This window comes from Callospermophilus lateralis, chromosome 2 (genome assembly GCF_048772815.1).
Source record: "Callospermophilus lateralis isolate mCalLat2 chromosome 2, mCalLat2.hap1, whole genome shotgun sequence".
NCBI lineage: Eukaryota > Metazoa > Chordata > Mammalia > Rodentia > Sciuridae > Callospermophilus > Callospermophilus lateralis.
In genome coordinates, this window is record NC_135306.1 from 104,941,507 (window position 1) to 104,968,109 (window position 26,603).

At 43.1% G+C, this 26,603-nt stretch overlaps 1 protein-coding gene across 3 annotated transcripts in view; it reads right to left on the reverse strand.

Moving 5' to 3' along the window:
* The window catches only part of Gramd1b (GRAM domain containing 1B), a 167,488-nt gene that overhangs the window by 140,494 nt on the left and 391 nt on the right, over nucleotides 1-26,603 (reverse strand). For 2 of the 3 annotated variants that reach the window (XM_076846242.2, XM_076846239.2), the window contains exon 2: nucleotides 25,757-25,759. The exons of the other annotated variant lie outside the window; for it this stretch is intronic. In XM_076846242.2, coding sequence (XP_076702357.1) covers nucleotides 25,757-25,759 — 3 coding nt within the window. The remainder of the gene's footprint in view (nucleotides 1-25,756; nucleotides 25,760-26,603) is intronic. 3 annotated transcript variants of the gene reach the window in all.

Here is a 26,603-nt window from a genome sequence, read left to right on the forward strand (position 1 = left end):
AATCTGCAGATTCTTTATTTGGGGTTTGAAAATTTTAATGAAATGCACACAATCACATTCCTGCCCTATATCCAATTAACCCTCTTCAAGTTCAGTTCTGGGACCCACCCAGATGGACAAAGCCATAAAAAGGATTTTGATGATCTACAAAGTAGATAATCTATCCATTCAAAAGCATTCAAGTAGCATTTTTGGAATGTTGGTCTCCACACAGGAAAGATGAGAAGCAAGGTTTGGATAGCTCAGAAGCTAAGCTGGAAGGCGGAAGACATAAAGTGGCCTGCCCTCTGGAATCTCAGGGCTCAGGCTAATAGAACTTGAAGTACAAAGTTATTTATGCATAACCCAAAGTTCTTGTCATACAGAAAGGAGAAGGTAGCATGCATGGAAGACCTGCTGTGTCTATTTTTCTTTTTTTCACATACTTTCTCACTTAAAAGTCAATATCTAGGAAAAATAATATTCTTCTCTTTTTTATTCAAATTATATTCTTTTCTCCTCAGTTTCTTTATATCAAGAATGCTGTAACCAGCTGGGCGCAGTGGTGAACGCCCATAATCCCAGCAGCTCAGGGGGCTTGGGGCAGGAGGATCCGGAGTTTAAATCCAGCTTCAGCAATTTGGCAAAGCCCTAAGCAACTTGGCAAGATACTGTCTCCAAATAAAATACAAAAAGGGCTGCAACTCAGGAGACTGAGGCAGGAGAAATACAAGTTCAAGGCCAGCTGGGGCAACTTAGGAAAACCCTATCTTGAAATGAAAAATAAAAAAAGCTGAAATGTAGCTCAGTGGTAGAGTGCCTTTATGTTCACTATCTAATGAATAAAGTTGGTGCCCACGCAAGAGAAAGAACACCTGGAGCTACATGGGAAGCAGACAAGAATTCACAAGAGGAGAATGCATTTGAACTGACATTTAAAAGATGAGTAAAATTTTACCAGACAAACCAAATTCCAAACAGAGGGATGGGTACTTGCCAAGACGCAGAAGGTTGAAGGACAGTGCATGCTGTCCTTAGTGCTGGAGATGAGGGCTGGAGTGGAAACGGCAAGAGATGAACACAGACAAGAGAAGCAAAGTCCACATCATGAAAGGCCCTGAGTCCCAGAAATGGGATGAGATTTCATCTGGAGGTTGATGAGGCATTGAAGGATTCTGGGCAGGGGAGTGATCTGTTTATTGAAGAAATCAGAAGCATGAGAGGCAGGTTTCTACGGAAGCCCTCTCAGTATAGCACAGCAAAGTGGATGAAGACTTAAGCAAGTGAAATGAGCAAGGACAGGACCGGTGGGAGAGACTGAGGAGGTGCCTAACTGCAGATGATGGGAAATGATGAGGAACAAATGTAGGCAGTCCAGGTTCCTTTGCCTGCAAGCTCCGAGGCGCAGCTCTATTTTCTTTACCCTCCCCATCAACAGAGTGAAAAGTAAACATTAGACAAGCAACAAATACCTAAGACTAGTTAATTACTACCATCTTCAAGAATTCACAGTAAGGTAAAAATCTACAGTCAATGCTAAGTAAGCCTTGTACCTTGGAATCAGAGCAGGAGGCTGAGGCTGGCAGTGTAACTCAGTGACAGAGCCTTGCCTAGAAGGCACAAGGCCCTAGGATGACCCCAGCAGGCCCCGCCCCGCCCCTGCGCCCCCCCACCGCCAAAAAAAAAAAAAAAAAGCAGGAAGGCTACTAAAATGGGTTAGGAAAAGATTTCAAGGAACTGCAACAGGTTCTACGTAGCACTCAAATACACTCATCTTGGAGTCACGCATCAAGTAACAAAGGTAACACTCATCTATTGAAAATAAAAAATGATGGGAAATACAGCACAACCACAGGGGAGCAATCACAGCAGGACTGGGCTCTGACTCTGAGCCCAGCACTGGCTGTGTCACCGACTATAGAAAACAGAAACTGCACTGCCATCTGAGCCTCAGTTTGCCCGCCTGTAAAACAAAGAGCATGCTAGGTGCTCATATGGGATCTACCCAGCCTCAAAAGCGCAATAAAGCTAAGCCTAGAAATCTCCCAGGAAATCCATTTCAAAGTCAAGTAGGAGACACAGAGCGAAACAGAGAAGAGAGACCAGCTCTCCCAAGATGTGTAAGTGAACCGGGGCCAGACAGTGGGAAATGAGAACGGCAGCAGGAGAACAAATGTGGTTTAAGACCCAGAAAGGCACCAAACAGGCACAGAGACAAAGACACGTGGTTTCCTGGCCTACTTCCTGCACACTCTCTTTGATTCCTGTTCCTTCTACTGGGATTCTCTTTCCAGCCTGTCATTGTATAACAGTCTACAATTCCACTAATAAAATCATAAATCAATACTTACCAGCAGGAAGGGGCCTAAAAGACCTTGTCTAATTCTTTCCCTTTCAGAACCAAAACCAAAGGCTGAATTATTAAGTTACCAAAGAATAAAACTCAAGTCTGCCATCTCTCAGAGCTCCTCCCAGGACACCCTGCTGCCCTTGGGGTACAAGAATGTAAACTCCAGGGGGCAGAGAAGGTATCAGACTTTTCTTCTTAGCCTTTGGATGCTACTGCTCATCGTCAGGCTAATTACTATGGCTTGTAGATGTGTCCTATGCTGCAGGTGAGTGTCTCCTATGTACCAGGCTCTTTGCAAACTACTGAGAAGGCAGGAATAAGCAGAATGGGCCAGACCCCTCTCTTAAGGGTCTCAAATTCTTGTGGGTTAGCAGTAAGGTTGCAGAGATGGGAGACAGATCATCAACAAAGAGACATACAAAAGAAGATGATCATCTCAAAACTAAAAAGTACTATGAGACAGTATAACTGGGGAGGGAGATGAGAGGAGATCTCAAAAAAAAAAAAAAAACTAAAAAAAAAAAAATATGTTAAGATCACACTGAAAAGAGACAGAACCTGAACTTGAATCCATTCACGTCTCTCTGTGGCTTTGCCAGCCACCCCTTTATTGAGTGACAGGAGCAGCAGTTTGCATAACAAATACAGAAGGAATGACTGACAGACTGTGAATGCATATCATCAGAAGGTTCTCAGTGTATTTTTAATTTGGACGGCAATTCAGAGGCAGATTCTAGTGAAATCTGTTCTGGTTTTAGTTCATCCTAATGAATCTCTAGCTAGGCATGATGGGAACATACAGCTTAACCAAAAATTTTCCTTTTGTTCTACACCTCTATATACTGGGAGAAAAATGGATTCAGATGTTTGCTTTCCTACTTTCCTAAACGTTAAAAATGAGACTACTATTCATCTTACACGTGGTATATTTATCTTTGCTATTGACAGGAGTAAAACATCACAAAACTGTAAGAGCATAAGACTTAAGTGGTCATAACATGTTCCTCAGATATAATAAGTTAAAGCATCTCTGAAACAACAAGAATTCCACATACCTTTTCTCATAAATATAGTCTCACAAGAGACAGAACGAGCATTTCAGGGGGCATACAAAATCCATCCTAACCTCACAAACGCATGCTCTCTAGCTCTTAGTCTTTAAACCTTACCATGGCTCTTTTTACATTGTCTTATTTTTCTAAAAGTTCTCATTCCTCACCTTCTCCCTGATGCCAAGTGCACCTTCCCTCCTAATTACACCTCATATCAAAGACTGTCACTCATCTCAAACTCTGAAGACAATGCTGCCCTCCATTCACTGTGATATCCTCTGCAAAGCCTGTGGCTGTACTGATTCAACTGACACCAAAAGATTCATGAAGCCACATTACAGGAAATCCAGCACCAGGCAAGACATGCAGGACATCCCCAGGGCCGGTTACCTGTCCACCCCACCCTCTTACCCATAAGAAGGGGGATCAGGTTCCAGAGGTGCACCAGGAAATGCTAGGAATCAATCTAGGTAGCCTCAGCTGACAGCACTCACAGCTGTGACCACTCCCTGACCACTGTCTTCTCAGGTCGGCCAGCCCCAAATGACTCAGCAAAGGTGCCGGGCAATGATAATCAGCCGCAAACCCCAGGGCTTGTCCTTCTGATCAGATAATCCTGGCCTTGAATGGCACCACCATGAAAATACCTCCTTCCCTTAAGTTTAAAGGGAGGGGAAGAAAAGGGAATACTCAGAAAGCGAGTGCCCGTCTTGTACCAGACACCTGGAGGGGTGCCTTACCTTTGCTATTCCATTTTCAGACAATCCACAAGGGAGGTGTTTCATGATTGCCTACTTATGGGGAAAACTGATGATGCAAAGTAGCCTGAGGGAAGAAAACTTGTCCCAGGCAGGAATTTTACTCCATGGAAACAGGCTGGAAATCGCTACCGGAATGAAAATCAAAGGCAGCTGCTGGGAAGTCATCGACACCAGCCTGGCTGGAGGTGGGGGAAAGTGAGGAGCAGGGTGGGCATGGGTTCGTCAAGAGTAGAAACACATATTCCGTTTCTCAGCTGTCCTCTCCCACTCTCAAGCTCACAATCAGAAATGACCTATATACCTCAGATGCTCCCTTGTATAGCCACAGTGTGTTTGCCATGTGCTCACCTCATCTAAGGCTCACCTAAACTAAGGTCCATAAATTGTCCTGAGGTGAATGTATGTGGACCCCAACTGCTGACAAGTATCAAGACACGTATCATGTTCAACGTGCGAATTAAAACTCCTTCCTGGTAAGAGTCTGAATCACTATCCCAGGACTAAAAAACACCTACTCTGCTTTAGGGGATGTCCGGGTTTAAGATATCACACCTTGGGGCTCAGTGATAAAGAACTTGCCTGGAATGTGCAAACCCTTGTGTTTGATCCCCATTACTGCAAAAAGAAAGACTTTTTTTTTTTTTTTTTAAAGATTTATGTGCTCGTATTTTCCTATACTTCACCACTTAATCTGGATGAGTGGGGTTTGGAGTTGCTTGCATAGTGTCAACTATTTTCTTTTCTTTTCTTTTTAAAGATATTTTTAGTTGTACATGGACACAGTACCTTTATTTTGATTATTTATTTTTCTGTGGTGCTGAGGATTGAACCCAGTGCCTCACACATGCTAAGCAAGCGCTCTGCAACTGAGCTACAACCACAGCCTCAATTATTCCTTACTAACCCTCTGAGTGCACACATAATTAAGACTAAAACCATAAAAGTAATCATTTGCAGGCTGGAGTTATACCTCAGCTAGTAGAGTGCTTACCTAGCACGTGTGAGGCACTGGGTTTGATCCTCAGCACCACTTAAAAATAAAATAAAGGTATTGTATTCATCTACTATAAATTATTCTTTTTAAAAAAGTAATTGCAAACCTGTCCCCCCAAAGAGGTCTTAAGCTAGTAGTCCACTGGGGGAAGCTGCTATAGAACTTTAGATTCTTTGTTGCTGCAAGGGACAAGATCAGAAAAACATAGAGACAACCTCAAATATCTAAATTTTGAATCCTTTACTTCAACAGTGCTTGCAAGACACACACACACAAAAAAAAAAAAAAAAAAAATTTATTTCACAGTGCTGGGAATTGAACCCAGGGCTTCATGCATGCTAGGTAGTAAGCACAAAGACTGAGACTTATTTTTCTGTAGAGAATTTCTCAGTCAACAAAGCACTGGCCACCTTCACCTATTTTGTGATTTAAATGAACTAGGTCCTCCTTTGAGAGTAAATTGCTTCTGCTTTCCTAAGACAAAGTGTCCACCCAACTCCATTTACTAAGGAAGGTCTTCTAGAGAGGGGGTTCTTCACAACAAGATCTGACTAATTACCAGGATGACCCACAAGACAATCACTGCTATCCTCTCCTTAGAGACATTTGTCACATTTTAAACCTTAGCATTTATTTGTAATAATGGGCATCAAATGCCTAATGAATGCTGAATAGAAATCTGCTGTTGAACAAAGGAAGAGATTAGCAATAAACCAGACTAACTCCTTTAAGAACAGAGGCCATCCAAAACTCAATGGCCAGCACACAGCAGCCAAGCAACACGTACTGGTGATATTTGGACTCTCCTCTCTCTGGCAGCATGAATGTTTAATGTGTCCCTCCAACTGAGAAGGGGAACAGGGGGAGGTAAAATCTAGTCAAAGCTTTTCACAGGAGCTGCAGCTTTAAAAGAGTGGAGGCATGCTGAAATAGCTGGTTATAAAGTTTGGCCTTTATGTTCCATTTCCTGTGGATTTTAATTGGCCACATTGTCAGGGCTTAGGTCTAAGCCTCCAGTATAATGTCAGATAGGTACATGAATTGAACAATATAGACAGAGGGCTGAATTGAAAGTACATGTCACCGCCTCCTTTTGAGTCTGGTTTCTGTCATTACTTACTTGTATGGATGTGGGTATGCTTTGGAGTTTCAATTCCTTAAGGACCAGGTGGGCACTCTCATTACATCTGCCCCACAGGATGCAGGAACAAATGACGCAATGAATTGTCATGCCACAGGTTTATCATTGGAGGGCCTGGTGTGTGCCAGGCACCAGGGTAAGTGCTGGGGCAAATATCAAGATCAATTATATTCTGATCATGCATTTCCTGAGCCCAGGGCCTGGTTAATTGCTTTAAGAAGAATAAATGCTACCCAAATTAAGAGATTACGATAAATGGCTATTGCCCACATTGTTTTCATTTGTGTCCATGTGAGTGCCATTCTTTACCATTCCTGAGGGAAGCAGCCCACAGCAGGTGTCAGTGTCTCTTCTTTCCGTTCTGCCTTCCCCCTTGGAGTCAGTTCAAGCTCCACGTTCTACAGTGGCTCAATAAATTTCCATCCACTGTCTGCCTTCAAGGCTGGTGTTACATTGGGTGACAAAGGGCCAGGCAGCCCTTTGACTCTTGGCTCCCATGAGGGCCAACTGTCTCCCACAAACACCAGCAGAACAACTGCTTTGGCATCTGACAGCTGCAGAGACAGACCCAGTTTAATTTCATCATCTCCCAAGGTCTTGGGCTATGTCAGAGCAACAAATGTGTCTGCATTCCAAAATGCCCACACCAAATCAAATTAAGTCCCTCTCTTCGTGAAGGGGCAGTCAGCTTCCCACAGTCAGCCACCAGCTCCTCCCTGTGACATTGAACCCAGGGCTTCATGCATGCTAGGTAGTAAGCACGAAGACTGAGATTTATTTTTCTGTAGAGAATTTCCAGTTTCTTCAAAACGGTGGAAGAAGACTCTACCTCTTACAAATCCTTATTTCTGGTTTTTTAAAAACTTTTTTTAAAAAATATTTTATTTTTCAATTGTAGTTGGATACAATACCTTTACTTTATTAATTTTTATGTGGTGCTGAGGATTGAAACCAGGGTCTCACACATGCTAGGCGAGCGTCTACTGCTGAACCACATCCCAAGCCCCATAATTCCTAATTTCTAAATATTAGGAAACAAATCAACTTCTTTTCAGTGATGTGCCCAAATAATTTGAATTTAAATAAACAGGAACTAATGTTGCATTATTAATTTTGCCCACTGTCTCTCCACCATTACTAGGATGTAAAATCTACTAGGGCAGAAACTATTTTGTCTACTAGTATTTCCAGTGTCAAGAACAATAACCTGGTACATTGTATGTATTCAGTAAACAGTTGTTGGATTAATTAGGGGGGCAGGAAGTTGGAAAGAAGGATGCATCTGCTCCAAAATGCTTCTTCCCTGCAGAAGGAACAACTGTTGCCTCGACCTGGAAGGAGAAGATGAGAAAAAGTGTTGTTGCCAAGGCAACCACAGCTCCAAAAATAAACACCCTTCAAAGCCACCATGAGCCTGTGTGTGTGTGTGGGGGGGGGGGGGTACCTACCTGATATTTGCACACTATGTCAGGGCCCTGGGTCAACTGCCAGACACAATATCACTCCCAGCGTGCTCTTACTTGCCAGAGCCTCTTTGTCGGTAAGGTCAAGCACTCTCACCTGCCTACTTCAAATCTGGCTTCTCTGAATAAAGGCCACCCTTAGAAGAATAGCAGTCTCAGGTCTCTGGGCACTTACAGTCTAATGGGGGACACAAACAGGACAAAGAAATAAAATACAGAAAGAAACAAGCAGGCTTTAAACAGACAAAGAAGCCAATACATAATTATCTAGATTTACATGAGTGGCATATGGGGGTAATTATTCAGCTTCAAAAGTCTTGCTTTGCAAAATGATTTATATTAGAATTCCATGAAAATCAAATTTCCTTATATGCTTTCATCACTCAATTCTTTATTCATTCCCTAAATACATGTTTACTGAGCTCCCCACCATGTTTCATGCAAAATGCTTAGCAGGCGCCAAAATGAAATAAACTCTGACTTCACAGTTTAGGATCGGGTAAAAGATACAGTGTGAGCATGCTATCCCATCTTAGCTCAGGAAGCTGCAGGAATATATAGGTGATACCTGAGTCAAGAAATACTGCCTGGAGGAAAGGCTAATGAACCATGCCAAAGGAGAAGAAGGCCTTAGAGTGGCATTGTGGGTCAGGGTTGTAAGAGGAGCTGAGTCTGAAGAAGCAATGTCTATGAAGACCTGGAAACATGGGAGCATCTCTTCAATGAACTTAGAGGTCTGGCTAGAGTGGCAATACATGAGGTAGGAAGAAGAACAGAGGTGGACACACAGCCCACTCTAGCTGCAGAATGCGGAACTAAAGAGGAGGAGATGTAAGGGTGTCAAGGAGACCAGTTAGGAGGATGCTTTTAAACTATGCATGAGAGATGGCAACAGAGAAGGGGTGAGAAGGTAGATCGAGGAACATTTCCTTCTGAGGGGGAAGCCTCCTCATATCAAAAAGCACCAAGCCTCCTCATATCAAAAAGCACAGAGTAGGAGGAACTGGATTGGAGGAAAAGATGATAAGCTCGACAGAAAACAAACAAAACTCTGATGAAAATTCCAATGGAAATGTGCATTAGCGAGGTGGAAATGAGCCTAAGACCCAGCAAAGAAAGAGATGAGGTAGGAGATGCAAATGGAAGAGTCATGCTACACTTTGAATGTTTCCTCCAATACACATGTTAAAATCTAGGTAGGATTAATGTCATAACAAAAGGGCACCATGGGCCCCCTTTGCCGTTTTGCCATTCTGCCTTCTGCCATGTGAGGACAAAGTATTCCTTCCTCTGAAGGATGGGGCAGAAAGACCTTTGTTAGATACCAGTGTCTTGACCTTGGCACCAGAACTGTAAGAAAGTAAATTTCTGTCCTTTATAAATTTCTCAGTCCCAGGCACTCTGTTATAGCAGCTAAAGATGGAGAAAGTCAGTCAACATAAAACAGAATCATTAAAGCCAAAGGCATGGATGAACCTGACCAAAGATAGTGTGTAGATTTAGGAGGAGAAAAAGAAATGAAGGGAAAAGAAAAGAAGGAGAAATAAAAAACCTGGAATCAGGACTTTGAGCAGGCCATCACTGAAGGAAAAGACAGCTAAAAGTGGTCCCTAAATTATAAATCTAGACTTACACATCTTTTTCCAGTAACTATCAATACAGATCAGAAGAAGGATCAGCTGGGCGCAGTGGCGCACACCTGTAATCCCAGCAGCTCAGAAGGCGGAGGCACGAAGATCACAAGTTCAAAGACAGCCTCAGCAATTTAATGAGGTGCTAAGCAACTCAGTGAGACCCTACACTAAATAAAATACAAAATAGGGCTGGGGATGTGGCTCACTGGTCAAGTGTCAAGCCCTATTTTGTATTTTATTTAGATACAGGGTCTCATGCAGTTGCTTATTACCTCGCTGTAGCTGAGGCTGGCTTTGAACTTGCCATCCTCCTGCCTCAGTGTCCAGAGCTGAGATTACTTGTGCCCCTGTACCCAGCTTCCTTTTATTAACTAATGAAAAGATTGAGTTACCTGCCTGGGGCCACAGAGGAAGAAAATTAACAGAACTGAAATCTCTATCCCCTGCTCCCTCAACTGGTCTCTAAGCCTAGTGTCGGGACAGTAGTCCTAGGAAAACCATCCCCTTGTTCCCAAAGAAAGGGCTACGAGGTCTGCAGGAGCATCATGGCTCACTGATTACAGATATGACTCTGGCCGGTGCAAAGAGAGGCTCCATGAGAAATAAATTGGACAGTACAGTTGAGAGATCTATATTTTGGGCCCACCTTTGTCACCAACCAGCTTTGTGGCCTTAGGCTTCTTGGTTTCCTCAAGGTTGAAATGATCTCACAAATACCATCCACCACAGAATGGATTCTCTGAGAGAGACGAAGAATCAGGGGCTTCCAGGTGGGAGCTGAATATACGTGAACTAAGGTGGTGTGGTGTGAAATCAAGGCCTCTCCCTGCTCTCCTCTCCTGCCCAGCAGAGCCTTGCCTGAGACCTATTTTGTTTTCATGTTTTAGTGTAAATCCCACGTTTTATGGTTTGGATCTGGAATGTCCTCTGAAGGCTCATATATTGAAGGCTTGGTCCTCAGTGCAGCAATGACCAGAGATGGGGTTTGGGGAAGTATTGGATCATGAGGGCTCTGACCCCATCAGTGGATCAGTCCACTGACAGATCCATATTCTGATGGCATGTGGGGCCTAGAGGGAAGAAGTGGGTCACTGAGGATATGCCCTGGAAGGGTATACCTTGTCCCTGGTCCCCTCCTCGTTCTTTCTCTGCTTCTCAGTTACCATGAGGTAAGCAGCTTTGCTCTGCCACGCCCTTCTGCCATGGTGTTCTGCCTCACCTCCGGCCCAAAAGAATGGAGCCCATTGACCACAGGGTAACGTCTCTGAAGCCATGAGCCAAAATAAATCTCAACTCCTCTAAGTTGGTTTTCTCAGGTATTTTATCAGCTAACACACATGATTTAGTCTGAATACCTTATTCTACTAAAACTATCTTCCACACTTAGTTGTGAGCTCCTCAATGGAAGGACCATGTATCCATCTCTGTATCCCAAGCACCAAGCCTGGAGCCAATGCCCAGCAAATATGTAATAAATATTTAAATTTTAAAATACACAAAATTAAAAAATGTGAATAAATAAGTATTTGTGTAACAGTGGGCATTATCTCTCCTGAGTTATCTACACTGTCAGCCAAATCTCTCTGACGGTGAAATACAGGATTACACATTGACAATCAATAGAGACATTCTGGGAAGCAATCCAGAGATGGCACTTCAAAGAGAGATGAGTCTTCAGTGTTTCTAAGAACTTTCTGAATGGGCAGGCCACATCCTCCGTTCACCTCTAATACTATACCGTCTTCTAGCATACATGGCTGACAGTGGCTGAAAATTCTGCCAAAAGGTGGACAGGTGTGTAAGTAAATGCTAGTATAAAGTCAGGCCTTTCCTCAAAATCTGGAAGCAACAGCCCAGATTGCTAACAATGAGTCTTAGAAAAAATATTATCTTCCATCTAAATTGTATCATAGTGAACTTCAGTTAGATCTTTCTCAAAAGAACAACTTGAAATCATAGAAAGGGGCAACCCACAGAGGCAATACAATCTTCTTTCCTGGGTCGATTGCTTTAAATGAGATTTTTCAGTCAAGAAGAAACAGTTCACCATTGACGCAGGTGGAGAAAGCACTTGTTATCCCCCAAGCTAAGGGCAAACTATTTCCTGGAGAAGCTCCACCCTGTTCAAAATAACCTTTATTGCTGCTATTACATCCAACCCTGAGAATCAACAAAAGGTCAGAAAGAGCTTTAGAGTGCAGTGACCCAGCCAGAATAAAAATGCTGCTAGATCAAGGCACACTGCTCTGAGGGTCAACCTGGCACTGACATGCTTGGAGGTCAGAGATCATCGGGAAAAGGCTGAGCACAAACATCTGCCAGAGCCCTTCCCCCTCCCCTGCCTGGAGAAATATCTCAGCCTGAGAGCTTCTCCAGAAAGAGTGCTCCAGAAATGTCCTCCTGTGCTACAACACTTAATATTATTGGTCTTTGTTTCTGCTTCCTGTCGCATGGAATCTCCAGAGTGATAGTGAAAAGTGTGTCTTTTGACATTCATAATAAGCCCCTTTGATAAAACCTGAGTTTATGCTAATGCAGTGACTTGGGGTGGAGCCCACAGATATCTCAGAAAGGGACCAGTCACAGAAAGACCAAGTGATTGGAGATTAGTGGGTTAGGTTTCTAAATCTCCAAGAAAAGGGAAGTGGTGGGTGGGGGATGGCTGGAGATCAAGCTCTATAAAAACTCGTGAATAACACAATTTGCAACTCTTGAGCAGCAGGGTTACTGAACTTGTGGAAGTGCTGGGAGGGCAGTGTGCCCAGAAAGAGCACTGAAGGTCATCAACCTCCTCCCCACCCCCTGCCTCACCCCATGTACCTCTTCATTTGGCTATTCATTTGCATGCTTTTATAATAAACAGATAAAACATTTCCCTGACTTCTGTGGGCCATCCTAACAAATTAACTAAATCCAATAAGGGGATCAGGACCCCCAGTTGATAGCTGTTGGATCAGAAATATGGGTGGCCTGACTTGGGATTGGCATCTGAAGTGAGAGTGAATAAGGTGAAAAAGAGGAAAGAGAAAGGGAGGAATCCCAGGGCTTTGGAACTCTTTAGATGGTTACTAAGAAGCGGGATGAGTAAAACAAACATTGATGGGTTTGAAGCAAAGGTCTGATATGATACTATCAAAGGTTGGGAGGACCAAAGGGTGCTCCTGTTGGTCCCCCAACATTACAGGTTTCCAGATGTGTTTGCTCCAGTTTGGAATAATTTTAAACATCAGAAGACAAAGACTGCAACGGGAAATCTAAACTAAAATTGCCCTAGATAATAAACAGATAAATCAAGATGAAATAAAGGATAGGGTCCCTTAGCTGAACTCCTTGGAGACCCCAAGCCTTTTGCACAAGAAAGGGTAAAATGGTGGTAGAAGTTGTGGTGGGAGAGCTCTCATGACTCCTTGATACAGAAGCCTCATGTGCTATGACATCAAGACCCATGAATCAATCCCTGATATGGGCTGCATCGGGAGCGGAAGAGCATAAATATGTGAGGGTTGATGACAGTACTAAAGTTGGAATGTTTAAACAAGCTTTATATAAAGTTGTATCTCTTTTACCTGAATGTTTTATAGGAATGGATATTACATCTGGTTGGAAATACTTCCCTTACAGAGTAATGTAAAGCTAAAACCTGTTAATAAAATCCTACTAGGGAAAAAATAAGGGTTGATAGAATTAAGGTAAACTTTGTGGGAGAATTGACATTCTTGCTCAGCTTTTATGTGAAATAGTTGCATCTTTTTCATCTGATTTTAAGTAAGTACCTGTATATGACTGGGAAATGTTTCCCCTACCTAGCATTATAAGACAGAAGGCATGCAAGTCTGTCCTCTGAGTCATATTCATTGGAACCAGTAAGATCGCCCAAATCCACACAGTGTAAAGTAGAAGCAGGATTGCTGGTATGGACAAATTCTCCCTTGATAGCCCTGTGTGGAGCTTATGGCAAAAGCCTGGGAGCACCTCCCAACAATAACAATTGGGGATTTGGACTAAAGAATTTGGATGGTTTATACAGGATCATGCTACTTAGAGAACACAAGGAGGAGATATTCAGGAACAGGAGCTTTTACCCTTCTGATTGACTCCAGAACTGTGTGAAAAATGGCTAGATTCTATCATCACTTGGACTGTGCTCTATAAATCACTTTGAACCAACCAACAAAGACCTGCTGGGTTGAGGGGGAGGGGAAGGGCAGCTCCAAGGAGAAGAAACAACATTCTGTTTGGAAGGGTGCCACTCTCATTGCAGAAAGTAGATCCACTCTGTGTTGAATTGCATGCTGTTTTCTTAGCAGTGATAGAAAAAATGAAGCATGGTAAAATCCTCATGTTTGAGTTTTTATTCACTCATGGGCAGTATCCAATGGCCTGGCCCATGGTGAAGCAGAAAATGCCACAATGGAAACCTGGTTTAGTAAAGAGATGCCAATGTCGGGGAGGGCCCCAGGAAATCACTATGAGAAGGTACAGGGCACATTAGAGTATCACATTGTGACGCCCATCAGAAGAAACTCTTGCAGGTTCGATCAGAAGGTGATTGGAATAAACAACAGATGACCTTATGTACTCACGTAAGAGGGTCAGCTGGGTCCGTGAAATGAGGAAACATGGAAGTACTGCAACAATGCAGAGATCAGAGATGCATCTTATACCATCTGAGCCACATAATGCCAATAAGAACTGTTTGATCTGCCAATGAAAGCAGTAGAGATTGCAGATGGCTCTGCAGCAGATTCCCCAAAAGGGAGGTCCTACACGCAGCTGGCAAGTCAAACTGAAGCTGGTAGCCTCAGGAACCTCGACAGGAATAGAAACTGACTCTGACTCTGGACTGCATCCCTGACGGAAGATGTAAATGCCCGGAGTACTACAAAAGAATGGAAACAGAGTATACCACACAAATTTGGATGTCCAACTGTCATTTCTTCAAAAGAAGGGATATACTTCAGAGTCCATAATATCCAATGATGAGTAGAGATATCGCAAAGAAGAGAAGTTTATTTGGCTTATGATTCTGGAGACTGGAAGCCCAAAACATGGCACTGGCATCTGCTCAGCCTCTATTAAGGGTCTTTTTGCCACATCATAACACGACAGAGGGCATCACATAACAAGATGAAGCAAGCTTGCTATTTTGGATCTCACTTCTTAATAAGTTATCACTATCTTTATGCTAATGTCATCGTGCAGCCCACCCTTACAGCTTCATCTAATCCTCATTACCTCCTAAAGCCTCACCTCTAAATACTATAAACATATGAATTTGGATATTAAATTTCCAATGAATGAATTTTGGGGAGAGAGATTCAAACCTCACCAGATGACTATATTTTTTACTTTGGGGATTTGGTGCTGGGGATCAAACTCAGGGCCTCATGCATGCTAAGTAACACTTTACCATATACTAGCCTGCTTTTTTTTTTTTTTTTTTTTTCCTACTTGATACAGTGATTAACTGACCAAGGCTGCAATGCCAAGTGCTAGAAACCTGGTTAATTTCTGAGCACGAAACTGTAACTATATTTTTAAATTTTTACGTCAGAATTCTTTAAGATCTCATGGGGCAGATTGTGCCCTCACCTCATCTGGCACGTTTGGAGTTGCACTGCCTAGTGGTCAAGATAGCCCATGAGTCACCCTAACCTACACTAATGGGAGTGGACTATGGGGGCAGCACTTACCAGACTAGCATGCTGCCAGTAACCTGGACCAAGAGTGGCCGAACCTGATGCTCCTCCCGGAGGTGAGAAAGTCTGGGCATTAATGTGGAAGGAGGCATAGTAGCTGAGAGTAGAAGAATAAATAAATGTCCTATTAATGAAGGAGATCCAATACTACATTAACGCCTCAGAAGAGGCTCGGAACAAGAGATGAGCCTGTTAGACCAGGCAACTAAAAAGATGAAGCTTTATATTGCTCAGACCACTCCTGCTTTTGGACCTGACAAGGTGAGATGGAAAACTACAAGCCCAAGTGTCCTCACGCTGGGAGATATTTCCATTTGATACATTGATAGGCTGGATTAATTATTAATGACTTGAACGGGACTAGCAATAAGCCAGTATTTTTGAACTGTTACAACCCTTTAATTATAAGGGATTTGTGGTCAAAGATCAAGAGGTGGCCTGTGGTATATATGAAATACATGTAGCCTTTATCCCTAACTCCTATCACAGAGCTCCTAAAACCCTTGGAATCTCCTGAGTGATAAGAATTTTGTTTTGGTTTGCTTTTTGGGTTTTCGGTTTTTGTTTTGTTTTGTTTTTTTCAGTACTAGGGATTGGACCCAGAAGCCCTTTTACCATTGCACCATACCTCCAGTTTTTCTTTTTCATTTTTATTTTCTGAGTCATAATCTGGCTAAGTTGACCAAGCTGGCCTGGAACTTGTGATCCTCCTGAGTTGGCCTCCCGAGATTCTGGGATTGCAGGCATACACACTACACCCAGCAAGATAGGAGTGTCTCTTTTTCATAACTAGCCCTTTGGATAGACTGAGATTATACTAATGGGTGACTTAGGATAAGGATTCTGAATAACTCCAGGATAGGGCCACTCACCAGAGATAGGTTTTTAGCCCAACCCAATGACCCACCAAAAAGGGGAAATGGTGACAGGTAGGTGTTGTGGGAGACTATAGATGAAACTGCAAAAACTCTTGGGCAACAAACTTTGCTGAGCTTCTGTATTGCTAAACTCATGCGGGGAGCCAGAAGGGTGGTATGCCCAGAAGGAGCAGAGATTCCTGCTGCACCACACACCTTGCCATATGGGCTTCCCCATCTGGCGTGTATCTGTGTCTCTGATAATAAACTGGTAAATGTAAGTGTTTCCCTGAGTTCTGTGAGCTAACTTAGCAAATTGGTCAAATTCAAAGAGGGGATCAGGTCCAAGTTTATAGTCATTTGGTCAGAAGTTCGGGCAACCTGGGCCTTGAAACTGGCATCTAAGTGAGGGCAGTCATGTGGGGCTGAGCTGTCACCTGTGGGATTATGCTATCTCCAGGTAGATGGTATCAGAATTCAACTGAATTTAAGACACCCAGTTGGTGTTCACTGAAGAATTGCTTGGTATATAAGAAAATAAAGAATAAAGATAAAAAAAAAAAAAAAAAAAAAAAAAAACCTTGTTCTTCCTTTGGAGTTACTTAACCTCAACCTTTGGACCAGTGTTCTCCCTTACCTTCTATGGGAACAAGTTACAAAAGAACAAAAAGAAAAATCCCTCAATTAAAAAGAAAATCTGAGCCAGGCGTGGTGGCAAACCCCTGTAATCCCAGCCACTCTGGAGGCTGGACAGGAGGATCAGGAGTTCAAAGCCAGCCTCAGCAATGGTGAAGTGCTAAGCAACTTAGTCCCTGTCTCTAAATAAAACACAAAATAAGGCTGGGGATGTGGCTCATTGGCCAAGTGCCCTCTGAGTTCAATCCCGCTACCAAAAGAAAAGAAAAAAAAATCTGAATGAGAAAAAAAATACTAAAAGAGGGAGCTGGGGTTATAGCTCAGTGGTGGAGCACTCACCTAGCACAGGTGAGACACTAGGTTCGATCCTCAGCACCACATAAAGATAAATAAATAAAGGTATTGTGTCCATCTACAACTAAAAAAGAAAAATTAAAGAAAAACACTAGAAAACCATATACCAAACATGCCATTAGCATGTTAAAATTACAATCTATTTTCCTCTTTCCAATTACCCCAAAAATTCACAACTAGTTATTTTATTAGACACATATTTGTTGACTTCTTAGCTTAAAAAAATGATTTATTCAAGACAATAAACTAGAAGATCCTAGCATCTTTTCAAAAATATATCACAAAACTAACCATCCATTGTCTTCCTGTATTTTCCTATTTGTTGGGGCAAATATTGCAAGAATTCCTGCTGTAGTCAGTTTTTCATTACTGTAACTAAATACCTGAGGGCTTGGGTTGTGGCTCAGCAGTACAGCGCTTGCCTCACACATGCCAGACCCTGGTTCAATCCTCAGCACCACATAAAGATAAATAAGTAAAATAAAGGTATTGTGTCCAACTACAACTAAATATCTGAGGCACGCTAGCTTTGTTTAAAAGAGTTTTATTTAACTCACAGTTCTAGAGGTTAAAGGGCTTGCATCAAGTGATAGCCTTTTTGCTAAAAGAATCCCGACATGATACAGAGTATTACATGGCAGGAGACAGGGAGAAGGCAGGTATGTCATTTGGTTTTTGTCCCTCTTCTTATAAAGCCATCAGGATTCAGTTGAAGGGGACTCCACCTAATGACCTTACCTAACAGTGATCACCTCCCCAAAGGACCCATCTCTAACTATCACAGTTGCATTAATACCTCTTAAGACCTCACTCCGGCCTGAGTTCCAGGGACAAATCATACATAGCAGTTACCATCCCCAAACTGGGTCCCCAGGCAAATTCTTTTTCCATAGTTGCAAAAGAGGGGAAAAACCAAGTGGGCTGTTATTTGTTTTTCTAGTTTGCTCCCTAGCCCTGTTATTTCCTGGTTACATTTACCAACCAAGGCTGCAAACCTCTGTGGTCAGATTGGAGGCAGAAGCCTCAGGCTGGGAACAGGCTTCACCACAGCGAGGTGCTGACATGGAGAGACCTTAAAAAAGGACCTTCCAGAGATGTGATGACGGGTCAGGCTGAAATTGGCCAGCACCTTAGGTCAGAGGCCTGAGCTCCAGCCAGTGCCTAGTCACTTCATTTCTGCCACCATGATGTGACTGGTCACCTCATTTCTTTATCTCATCAACAGATCAGGGCTGAGTGACCAGAGCCTCAGCCCTGTCACAGAATCTGCAAAAAAATGAAGAAGAAAAGGCTTCACACTATCTAATCAAAAAGATCTATTGAGGCTTCAAAGGAACTGCCCCTGGTCCTCTTTACCCCTCTCCTCTTCCTCCACTAGCCTCAGCTAAGGCACAGAGATATTTTTCTAATGATGATTTTGAACTAATAAGACCAAAATTCCAGAAACATACAACAGAAGAGAGTATCTGAAATCAGGACTACCTCTTGGATGTGTCATGTGGCTGCCTTTGGTGGCACGGGGGTGGCGGTCCATTGTGTAGCATCTCTTTTCACCAGCTCTAAGCATCTCCATCTGTGTCCTTCCTTTCTACTTTAAAGTCCATGTTCAATTTTCTGTTCTCTGTTCCTCAGAAATGTTTTATCATCTCTTCTGAGAGAAAGAAGTTTCCTCTAGCTCCAAAATCAGGGGTAGAGAGCTTCTAGGACCCCCAAGACAACTAAAAGCTATTTCTCCTATACACTGGGTACCATAGCCCTTGGAAAGTCACACACTGATTTGAACTACACAGAAAACAATCACAAGAGAGCAAAGGCCCCAGGAAAAGCCCCAGCCTTCCTAAAGCTCTGTACTCACAGCAGCCCAGCAACCAGGCCAGCTTGGGCTCCACATCTAGACACCTGATCCAAGGTCAGGCAACTCTCCCACTGGGGTCAGGAAGAAAATTCCCCACTGGCAGCTTAGCCAATCAGATGCCTTAATGAAAAATGAGCACAGTAGAAGCCATTATCAGTGACCAGCATGGCAACTGGAGGCTACACAGCACCTGGGAGAAACTAACCAAGAAGAGCAGAATTCTCACCTGTTAATCTGCCCCATGTTTATCCTTGTGTCTTGCCTCATGCGTAATCAACACATTCAAGTGCATAACCACATGGAAACTCTTGAAATACCAACTCCCACAGAGGAACCTGGCCAGTGTTGAATCTGCCCCCAGGGCTTCATCTCTACCATCTCAGTTTCCACAAATTATTTTAATCTAGAAACCATATCTACAGCCAATGGCAGGCTGTTTCTCCCAGGGCAGTCCACCTGCACCCTGGGCATTGCCAAACACTGCTGTGCTCTCACAACCCCTCATGCATGTCTCATCAGTGGCCTTCCCATCTTTCTGAATCCCTGCCTTCCGCCAGAACCAACTTCTCCATATCCACACATGCTCAAGCATGTAGGGACCTGCTGCTGCCAGGCCTTGGGAGATGGAACTGTGAAGAACTCAGACTTTGGAATCAAAAGAACATGGTCCAAAACCCAGCCATGCTTCTGTTTGTCCAGAGCAAGTTAATCTCTGAACTTCAGGTTTCCCAGCTGTAAAACGTACCTCAGGGGTTTGTTGGGAGGATTAAGTGTAATCATGTACTTAAGGCGCTTAGCAGAAAACTTGGTATGAAGTAGGACTTGGTCCCTGCCCTCAAGGAATTCTGGGTCAGTAGAAGTGTTTGCTAGTTAACTCTATCCAGCACTGACTTCTTAGTAGGCTAAACAATAACAGATCTCCTTTGCATCTGTTTGTTGCTTTGTGTTCAGAAGGACACGAGCTTTCTCTCTACCACACTCCCTGTGCTCCCTACACAGGGCAGGGCCAGAGTGGGGAGCTATACAAATAATGACCCTCTGATGGGTAGAGCATTTGAATGTACAAAATCACCTGCTCCCCTGAAAACTGCGCTGAAACCTGAAGCAATTCTTTCTCTAAGGATCAGGAAAAGAAGATAGAGAATCAAGATAAACATGCCAATGATGTATATTCATTACCTGCAAACCACACATCAATTAGGCTGGAGCCAGGCAGATAACCTAGTCTACCAGGCTGGGCAGAATCAGCAAGAGGCACAACCAATGTAGAGCCAAACAGAAACCCTGAGGTTCCAGGTTGAAAACATTCTCTAGCTACCAGGCTGCTGAACTATGAGCAATCAGGACAGGAAAGAAAGCCTGCAGTTGGCTGTTGCCCAATTCACTTGCCCCTTGTCCACTTTCCCTTAGCTCCTCAGAGAGGGATGAAAAGATGCCATTCTGGAAGGTGTAGCTACTCCTGATTCCTGACTTTTTGCCAGGATCCAGCAGGGGCTGGAGGGGCTCTGATACTCAGTGTAGTTTTTTGTTTTTGGTTTTTTGTTTTTTTTTTGGTACTGATGATTGAACCCAGGGGCACTTTCCCACTGAGCTACATCCACAGTTCTTTTTATTTTCTATTTTGAGGCAGGATTTCGCTTATTAGCTGAGAACCTCACTAATTTGTTGAGCCTGGCCTTAAATTTGTGATCCTCCTGCCTCAGCCTCCCAAGTCACTGGGATTACAGGTGTGCAAGATTGACCCAGTTTAGATACATTTTTTTTTTTTCCATACTGGGGACTGAACTCAGGGGCACTCAACCACTGAGCCACATCCCCAGCTCTATTTTGATTTTATTTAGAGGCAGGGTCTCACTGAGTTGCCCACTCTGGGGGCAAGCTTTTAGAATTAGTACCTGTAACAAAGAATCAAACAAATGATGACCCCCAGATCTTCCCCAGCCTCTAGAATCACAGATGTAGCCACCATATCAGACTCAGTGTGATGGTTTTTTTTTTTTTTTTAGTTTCTGTTTTATTTTGATTTGGTACTGGGCATTGAACCCAGGGGTGCTTAACCACCTAGCCACATCCCCAGCTCTTTTTAACATTTTGAGACAGGGTCTCGATAAATAGCTTAGGGCCTCACTAAATTGCAGAGGCTGGCTTTGAACTCATAATCCCCTTGCCTCAGCCTCCGGAGCCACTGGGATTACAGGCATGCACCACCTTGCCTGGCCTCAGTGTGGGTTTTTAACAATCACCACAATCATCTTTGGCCAAGAGATTTAGGTAGACATACAATCACTAAATCTTTTCTTCTTCTCATCCTCCTTCTCCTTCTCCTCTTCTTCCTTCTGCTTCTCCTTCTCCTTCTCCTCTTTTCTTTTTAAAAAAAATTTTTAGTTGTAGATGGACACAATACCTTTATTTTGTTTATTTATTTATTTTTTTATATTGTGCTGAGGATTGAACCCAGTGCCTCACACACCTTAGGCAAGCGCTCTACCACTGAGCCACAACCCCAGCCCCTCCACCTCTTCTTATATTGTTGCTTTTATTGATTTGCTTGCTTATTTGTTACAGATACTAATTCTACAAGCTTGCCCCCATCAAATTCGGACTACATAATTTCCTGGGCTCAGAGGGCAACATAACCAGTCCCCCACCTTCCCCCCTCCCACAAAAAAAAAGTGTACTCTTGATGAAAGTCGGGGAGGAGGACAGAAGCCATCTTCAGTGGTGGTTACCACATGACTTCCCTTCAGACAAGTGGCAGAAGAGTGCAGGGCCGCAGGCCTCCACCTCACCACACTTCCACCCAGTCACCCAGAAGGCAAAAACTAGTTGTGTCCAATGCCATTCTGAGCATGTCTTTCCCAGGTTCCAGAACTTACATCAGCTCTCCAATGAGTTGCATCTTCTTTGCATAGAAATAACTCTGCATACAGGACTTCATTACATTTTTGATGACTGACTGATTCGTTAAAATTCAAACTCTGGCATGAATCAGCCTGTGGGTTCAACAGCTCCCCACACCACTCTCATTTTTCCACATTCTTCATTAAGAACACCCTTGGTTGACCATTCCCATCTTCAAACCAACACACCTGCTACAACTTGAATGTATTCCCCAAATGTTCATGTTAATTCCCAAATTCATATGTCAGTGGTATTTACATGAGGGCCTTTGGGAAGTAATTAGGACTAGATAAAGTCATGAGGATGGGTTCCTCACAATGACATCTGTGGCTTAGAAGAGAAAAAAAAGATCTGAGCTAGTGGCTTACTCTGTCTTGCTTGTGATATCCGCCATGTTATGATACAGCAAGAAACCTTCACTAGAGCTGAGTTAATGCCAATGCCAAGCTCTTGGACTTCCAGCTTCCAGAACTGTGAGCCAAACAGACCTCTATTCTTTACAAATTACCTGGTTTTAGGTATTTTGTTACAGCAATAGAAGAACAGATTGGAACAGTTATCCATTTCCGTCTTCATGCCAACATACCCAAATCACTTTCATCAAGAGATATTTGGTTCCCATTCAAAACTCAATTCTCCATAGCAAGTAGATTAATGGTTGACTAGGGCTGGTGGGATATGGGTTGGGAGGGATTGAGGGTACTAGCTAAAGGGTACAGCTTAGTTTGTAAAGTGAGGAAATGTTTTAAAACTGCAGACGTTTATGAGTATACTAAAGACCATTGAATTAAATTATATATTTTTTTCACCCTGGGAATTGAACCCAGGATCTTATGCATTTTCTACCATACACTACAACTGAGCTAGACTCCCAGCTCCAAATTCAACACTTTAAGTAGGTGAATTCTATGGCATGTAAATTAAAACTCAATAAAGCTATTTTTAAAAACTCAGCTCTGTACTCATCTCCTCCAGGAAATTTTCTCAGAAAATTCCACTTCAAACAGTAGAGAAAAGGGAATTATTCACTCACTCATTACCAATTTAGTCATCAACAAACATCTATGGATCCCCATGGAAGGCCAGGGACAGTGAGAGGCAGTGAAGACATAAAGATAAACAAGATCCGACTTGGAGTGTTCGAGTGTCATACTTCTGGTCCTTATATCCCCTAACCATGCAAATTTTACCCTATTCTCCACTTACTTCTCCCCAGGGTTTAAGGAGAAGAAGGGGATCTCCTGATACTCTTCTTCGTATTTAAAGCTCAGTGCAGTTAAAATTCATAACCTATGGCCCTCCCAGCCCCTTACCTTCTTCCTCATCAGACCGAATTCTGTGTCAAGTCTCAAAGACATTTTTCTGTATTGAAGAAAGGTAGATTTGGGGTGGGGAATGTGATGAGGTATGCTAATCCTCCTTAATAAAAGCCAGAGCAGAACCATTTTCTAATCTTATTTCCAAGTCACGTAACATGCAAGGAGACTCAGGTGCTGCTCTGGGACATGTGAGTACTAACCTCATACTGTTAGGCACGCATCTACTCCATGTAAGAGACTCACAGACTAATGACAAGCTTTCACTCTTGACTGGCAAGAGGAAGTTTACAAAACATTTTCCCCTGTATTACCCTTGTGACCTCCCCTCTTGTGACCTCCCATTAGCCCACAGATATTCCCTTCCAAGGATGAAGGTAAACTTATCAAGGTAAACTGATGTATTCAAGGTTCTACAGTGAATCGAAGACATAATTAGGTGTGAGCTCAAGTCTTCTGACTTTAAGCTTGATGCTCTCTGCCCTCCATGGGCTCTAAATGCCAATCTCAGGCAATCTTGGTGACTACTACAGGCACCTGTTCACTTGATGGCTCACTTCTTTCCAAGAAGCCTTCTATCTCCACAGGCAAAAACTAATGGGGTTTTATTTTAGACACAATCCAGACAGATTCCAACAGAGGCAGGATAGCAGTGATGAAGAGTAGAGATTCGAATTAGACAAATTTAGGTTTGAATCCAGAGCCAGCCCTTTTCTACATACACAGCCTGCCCTCTGTATCTGAGAGTTTTGCATCTGTGGATTCAACCAACTGTGGAGAGAACATATTCAGATTTGAAAAAAAAAAAAAAAATCACCTAGCCAGGCCCCATGGTGCACCCTTGCAATCCCAGCAACTTGGGAGGCCAAGGCAGGAGGATCACAAGTTCAAGGCCAGCTTGGGCAACTGAGCAAGACCCCATCTCAAAATAAAAAATAAAAAGCACTAGGGATGTAACTTAGTGGTAGAGTGCCCCTAAGTTCAATTCCCAAGAACATACATACACACAAAAAATTGCATCAATACTGAACATGTACAGACTTTTTTCTTATCATTATTTTCCAGATAACTCAGTACAGCAACTATTTAGGTAGCATTTGCATTTTTTAAGTGATAAGGTAATCTAGAGATGATTTACAGTATGAAGGAGGATGTGCATAGGTTATATGCAAAAACTATGCCATTTTATACAAGGGGCTTAGTATCCTCAGGAAGTTGCACAATGAATTCCCTGTGGATACTAAGGGATAACTACAAACACATATTCATCTAATCCAACAAGCCACTACTTAAAAGGCTTTCTTCAACTTACATAGGAGGCAAAAATCCTTTCTGATTTTTAAGGGTATGATTCCCACTCCAACAAAACTGAAGATTCCACCACATCCTTAAAAAAACACTCAAAACCAGGAACACCTTCCTTAAATCTAATTAGATCCACCCCCATGCCCATGCCAACCAGCAAGGCAAGACTCTTTTCTCCATATTTTGTCCTCAGTACACATAGCAGAATCTTAAGATCAAAACACGGTCTCTTTTAGAGACTCTCAGATTTGAGGGGAAAGCCAGCAAGCTGCAACAAACTCTCAGTTCAAGATTCCCTCCTGCCAAACTCACCCCATTTGTCTCTATTCTCCGGAAAGGGTAGCAGAATGACATCCTAGAACAGAAAGACTTACCCCCAGAGTCCACAGAAAGACCCAGAACAAAACTTTGCACCTGCGTCAGCTGGGAAAACCACGTTCAGTCATTGAAACAGAAAATAGAAACTCTGGAAGGCTTAGAATGCTCATGTTCTGCCTAACCTGACCCCACTCTTCAGCACCCAGCTCAGACACATGACTCACCTGTTCCTTCTGCCTTTCCCCATGTGGTTCCCGTTAGCCCATCTTATGCCCCTCTCCTCATACTTTCCTGTTATTTCCTTCTACCTATCTGTGTTTGTCACGATTTGAGTCTCTTCCTCCCAAAAGTCTTCCTCTACTTCTCCAGGGTTCTCTTTTCTTGTATAATCAGCACCACATGGCATAGGATGTGTCTACAAGGGACTCCACCTTTTCTAAAGAGTGAAACTCACATGCCTTAATTTGATATGAGTGTTCTCCTATCCTTCTTCTCAACTTCCACATCCCTCACTCTACCCAGCTCAACACACACTCTCCTCAACATCACTACAATCGGCTGACGTCACACTGCGCTTATAAGAACACTCAGTTAAATACTTGTTGAATTAAACCGAATGAGCCAGTTGCAGTGGTGCATGTCCTGTAATCCCAGCAGTAGGGGAGGTTGAGGAAGGAAGATGGCAAGTTCAAAACCAGCCTCAGTAACTTAGTAAGGCCCTAAGCAACTTAGCAAGATCCTGTCTAAAAAAATAAATAAATAAATAAATAAAATAAAAAATAAAAGGGCTGGGAATGTGGCTCAATGGTTAAGCTTCCCTGTGTTCAATCCCCATCACCCCCCGCCCCCCATAAAATACAATACAATGAATGAAAGTGAACCGATGGGGTAAAGGAATCCCTGGAAAAGTGATCAATGATTCAGTTACTTCACACACAAGCACAAATCTCTGTTAGGAGTCAGAGCCCTAGAGTCCAAAAGAAAATGAATAGGGTAGATGGTATCAATGAACTACAGAGGACTCCCCGCCCCCACAGGAAATGGACTTGGTTCAAACACAGCTTCCTGAAGCAGTTCTTGCCACCAAGGCCAAGTGGAGTTGCCCTATGGGTTTCATACCAATTTTCCTTCTGTGGAAAACGAACTCGGCCCCCCACCACTGCCTTTCTCAGATATCACTTTTACCCCGCAAAAAAGTAGCTGGCACAAGCCACAGTGATATGGAAATATGACTCTGATGTGGTAGAAAATGTGACTCACTCAACATTAATACTCCACCTGTACACATGTGGGTTGGTTTAAGGCAACTAGTGTAGCCGCATGGAAAATAAAAACTGAAACGGAGTTCAGCAATGGACATGGAAGAGCCTCTCTGTAACTATCTCCATCTGTAGAATAGGAATCAGAATAGTGCAGCCAGAGTTTCTGTAAGGATACTTCCTTTCACTCTACTGATTTTCCCCCCTTTTCTTTTTTTCTGGTACCAGGGATTCAACCCAGGGGCACTTAACACATCCCCAACCCTTATATATATATATATTTTTTTATTTTGAGACACAGCCTTGCTAAATTGCTGAGGCTGGTTTTAAATTTGCGATCCTCCTGCCTCAGCCTTCCGACAGATGGGATTACTGGCGTGAGCCACTGTGCCAGGCCTGTAAGGATAAAATTTGGAGACACATGGTGAGGCGCCCTCACATAATAAGAGCTCAATAAATACTAGCTGCTGCTTTTTTATTATTTATTTTGCTTTGAAGATCAAAGGAGATGGAATGCAGCAGAAAACCTCCTGCCAACTTGTCATATAATATGAAGCCCCTGGCTGGGTAAATGGGTGTCGAGTGTGGAAAGTATAAGTTCAGTATCCCAGATCCCCGGCGCTGAGCCTTAAGCCTACTCTGGTGACAGGCTCCTGCTTTCGTCCTGGAAGTTTCCACCAGGATGCCCTGGGGCCCTGGACGGCTCTGGGGAGGGGCGGGAAGGCAGGG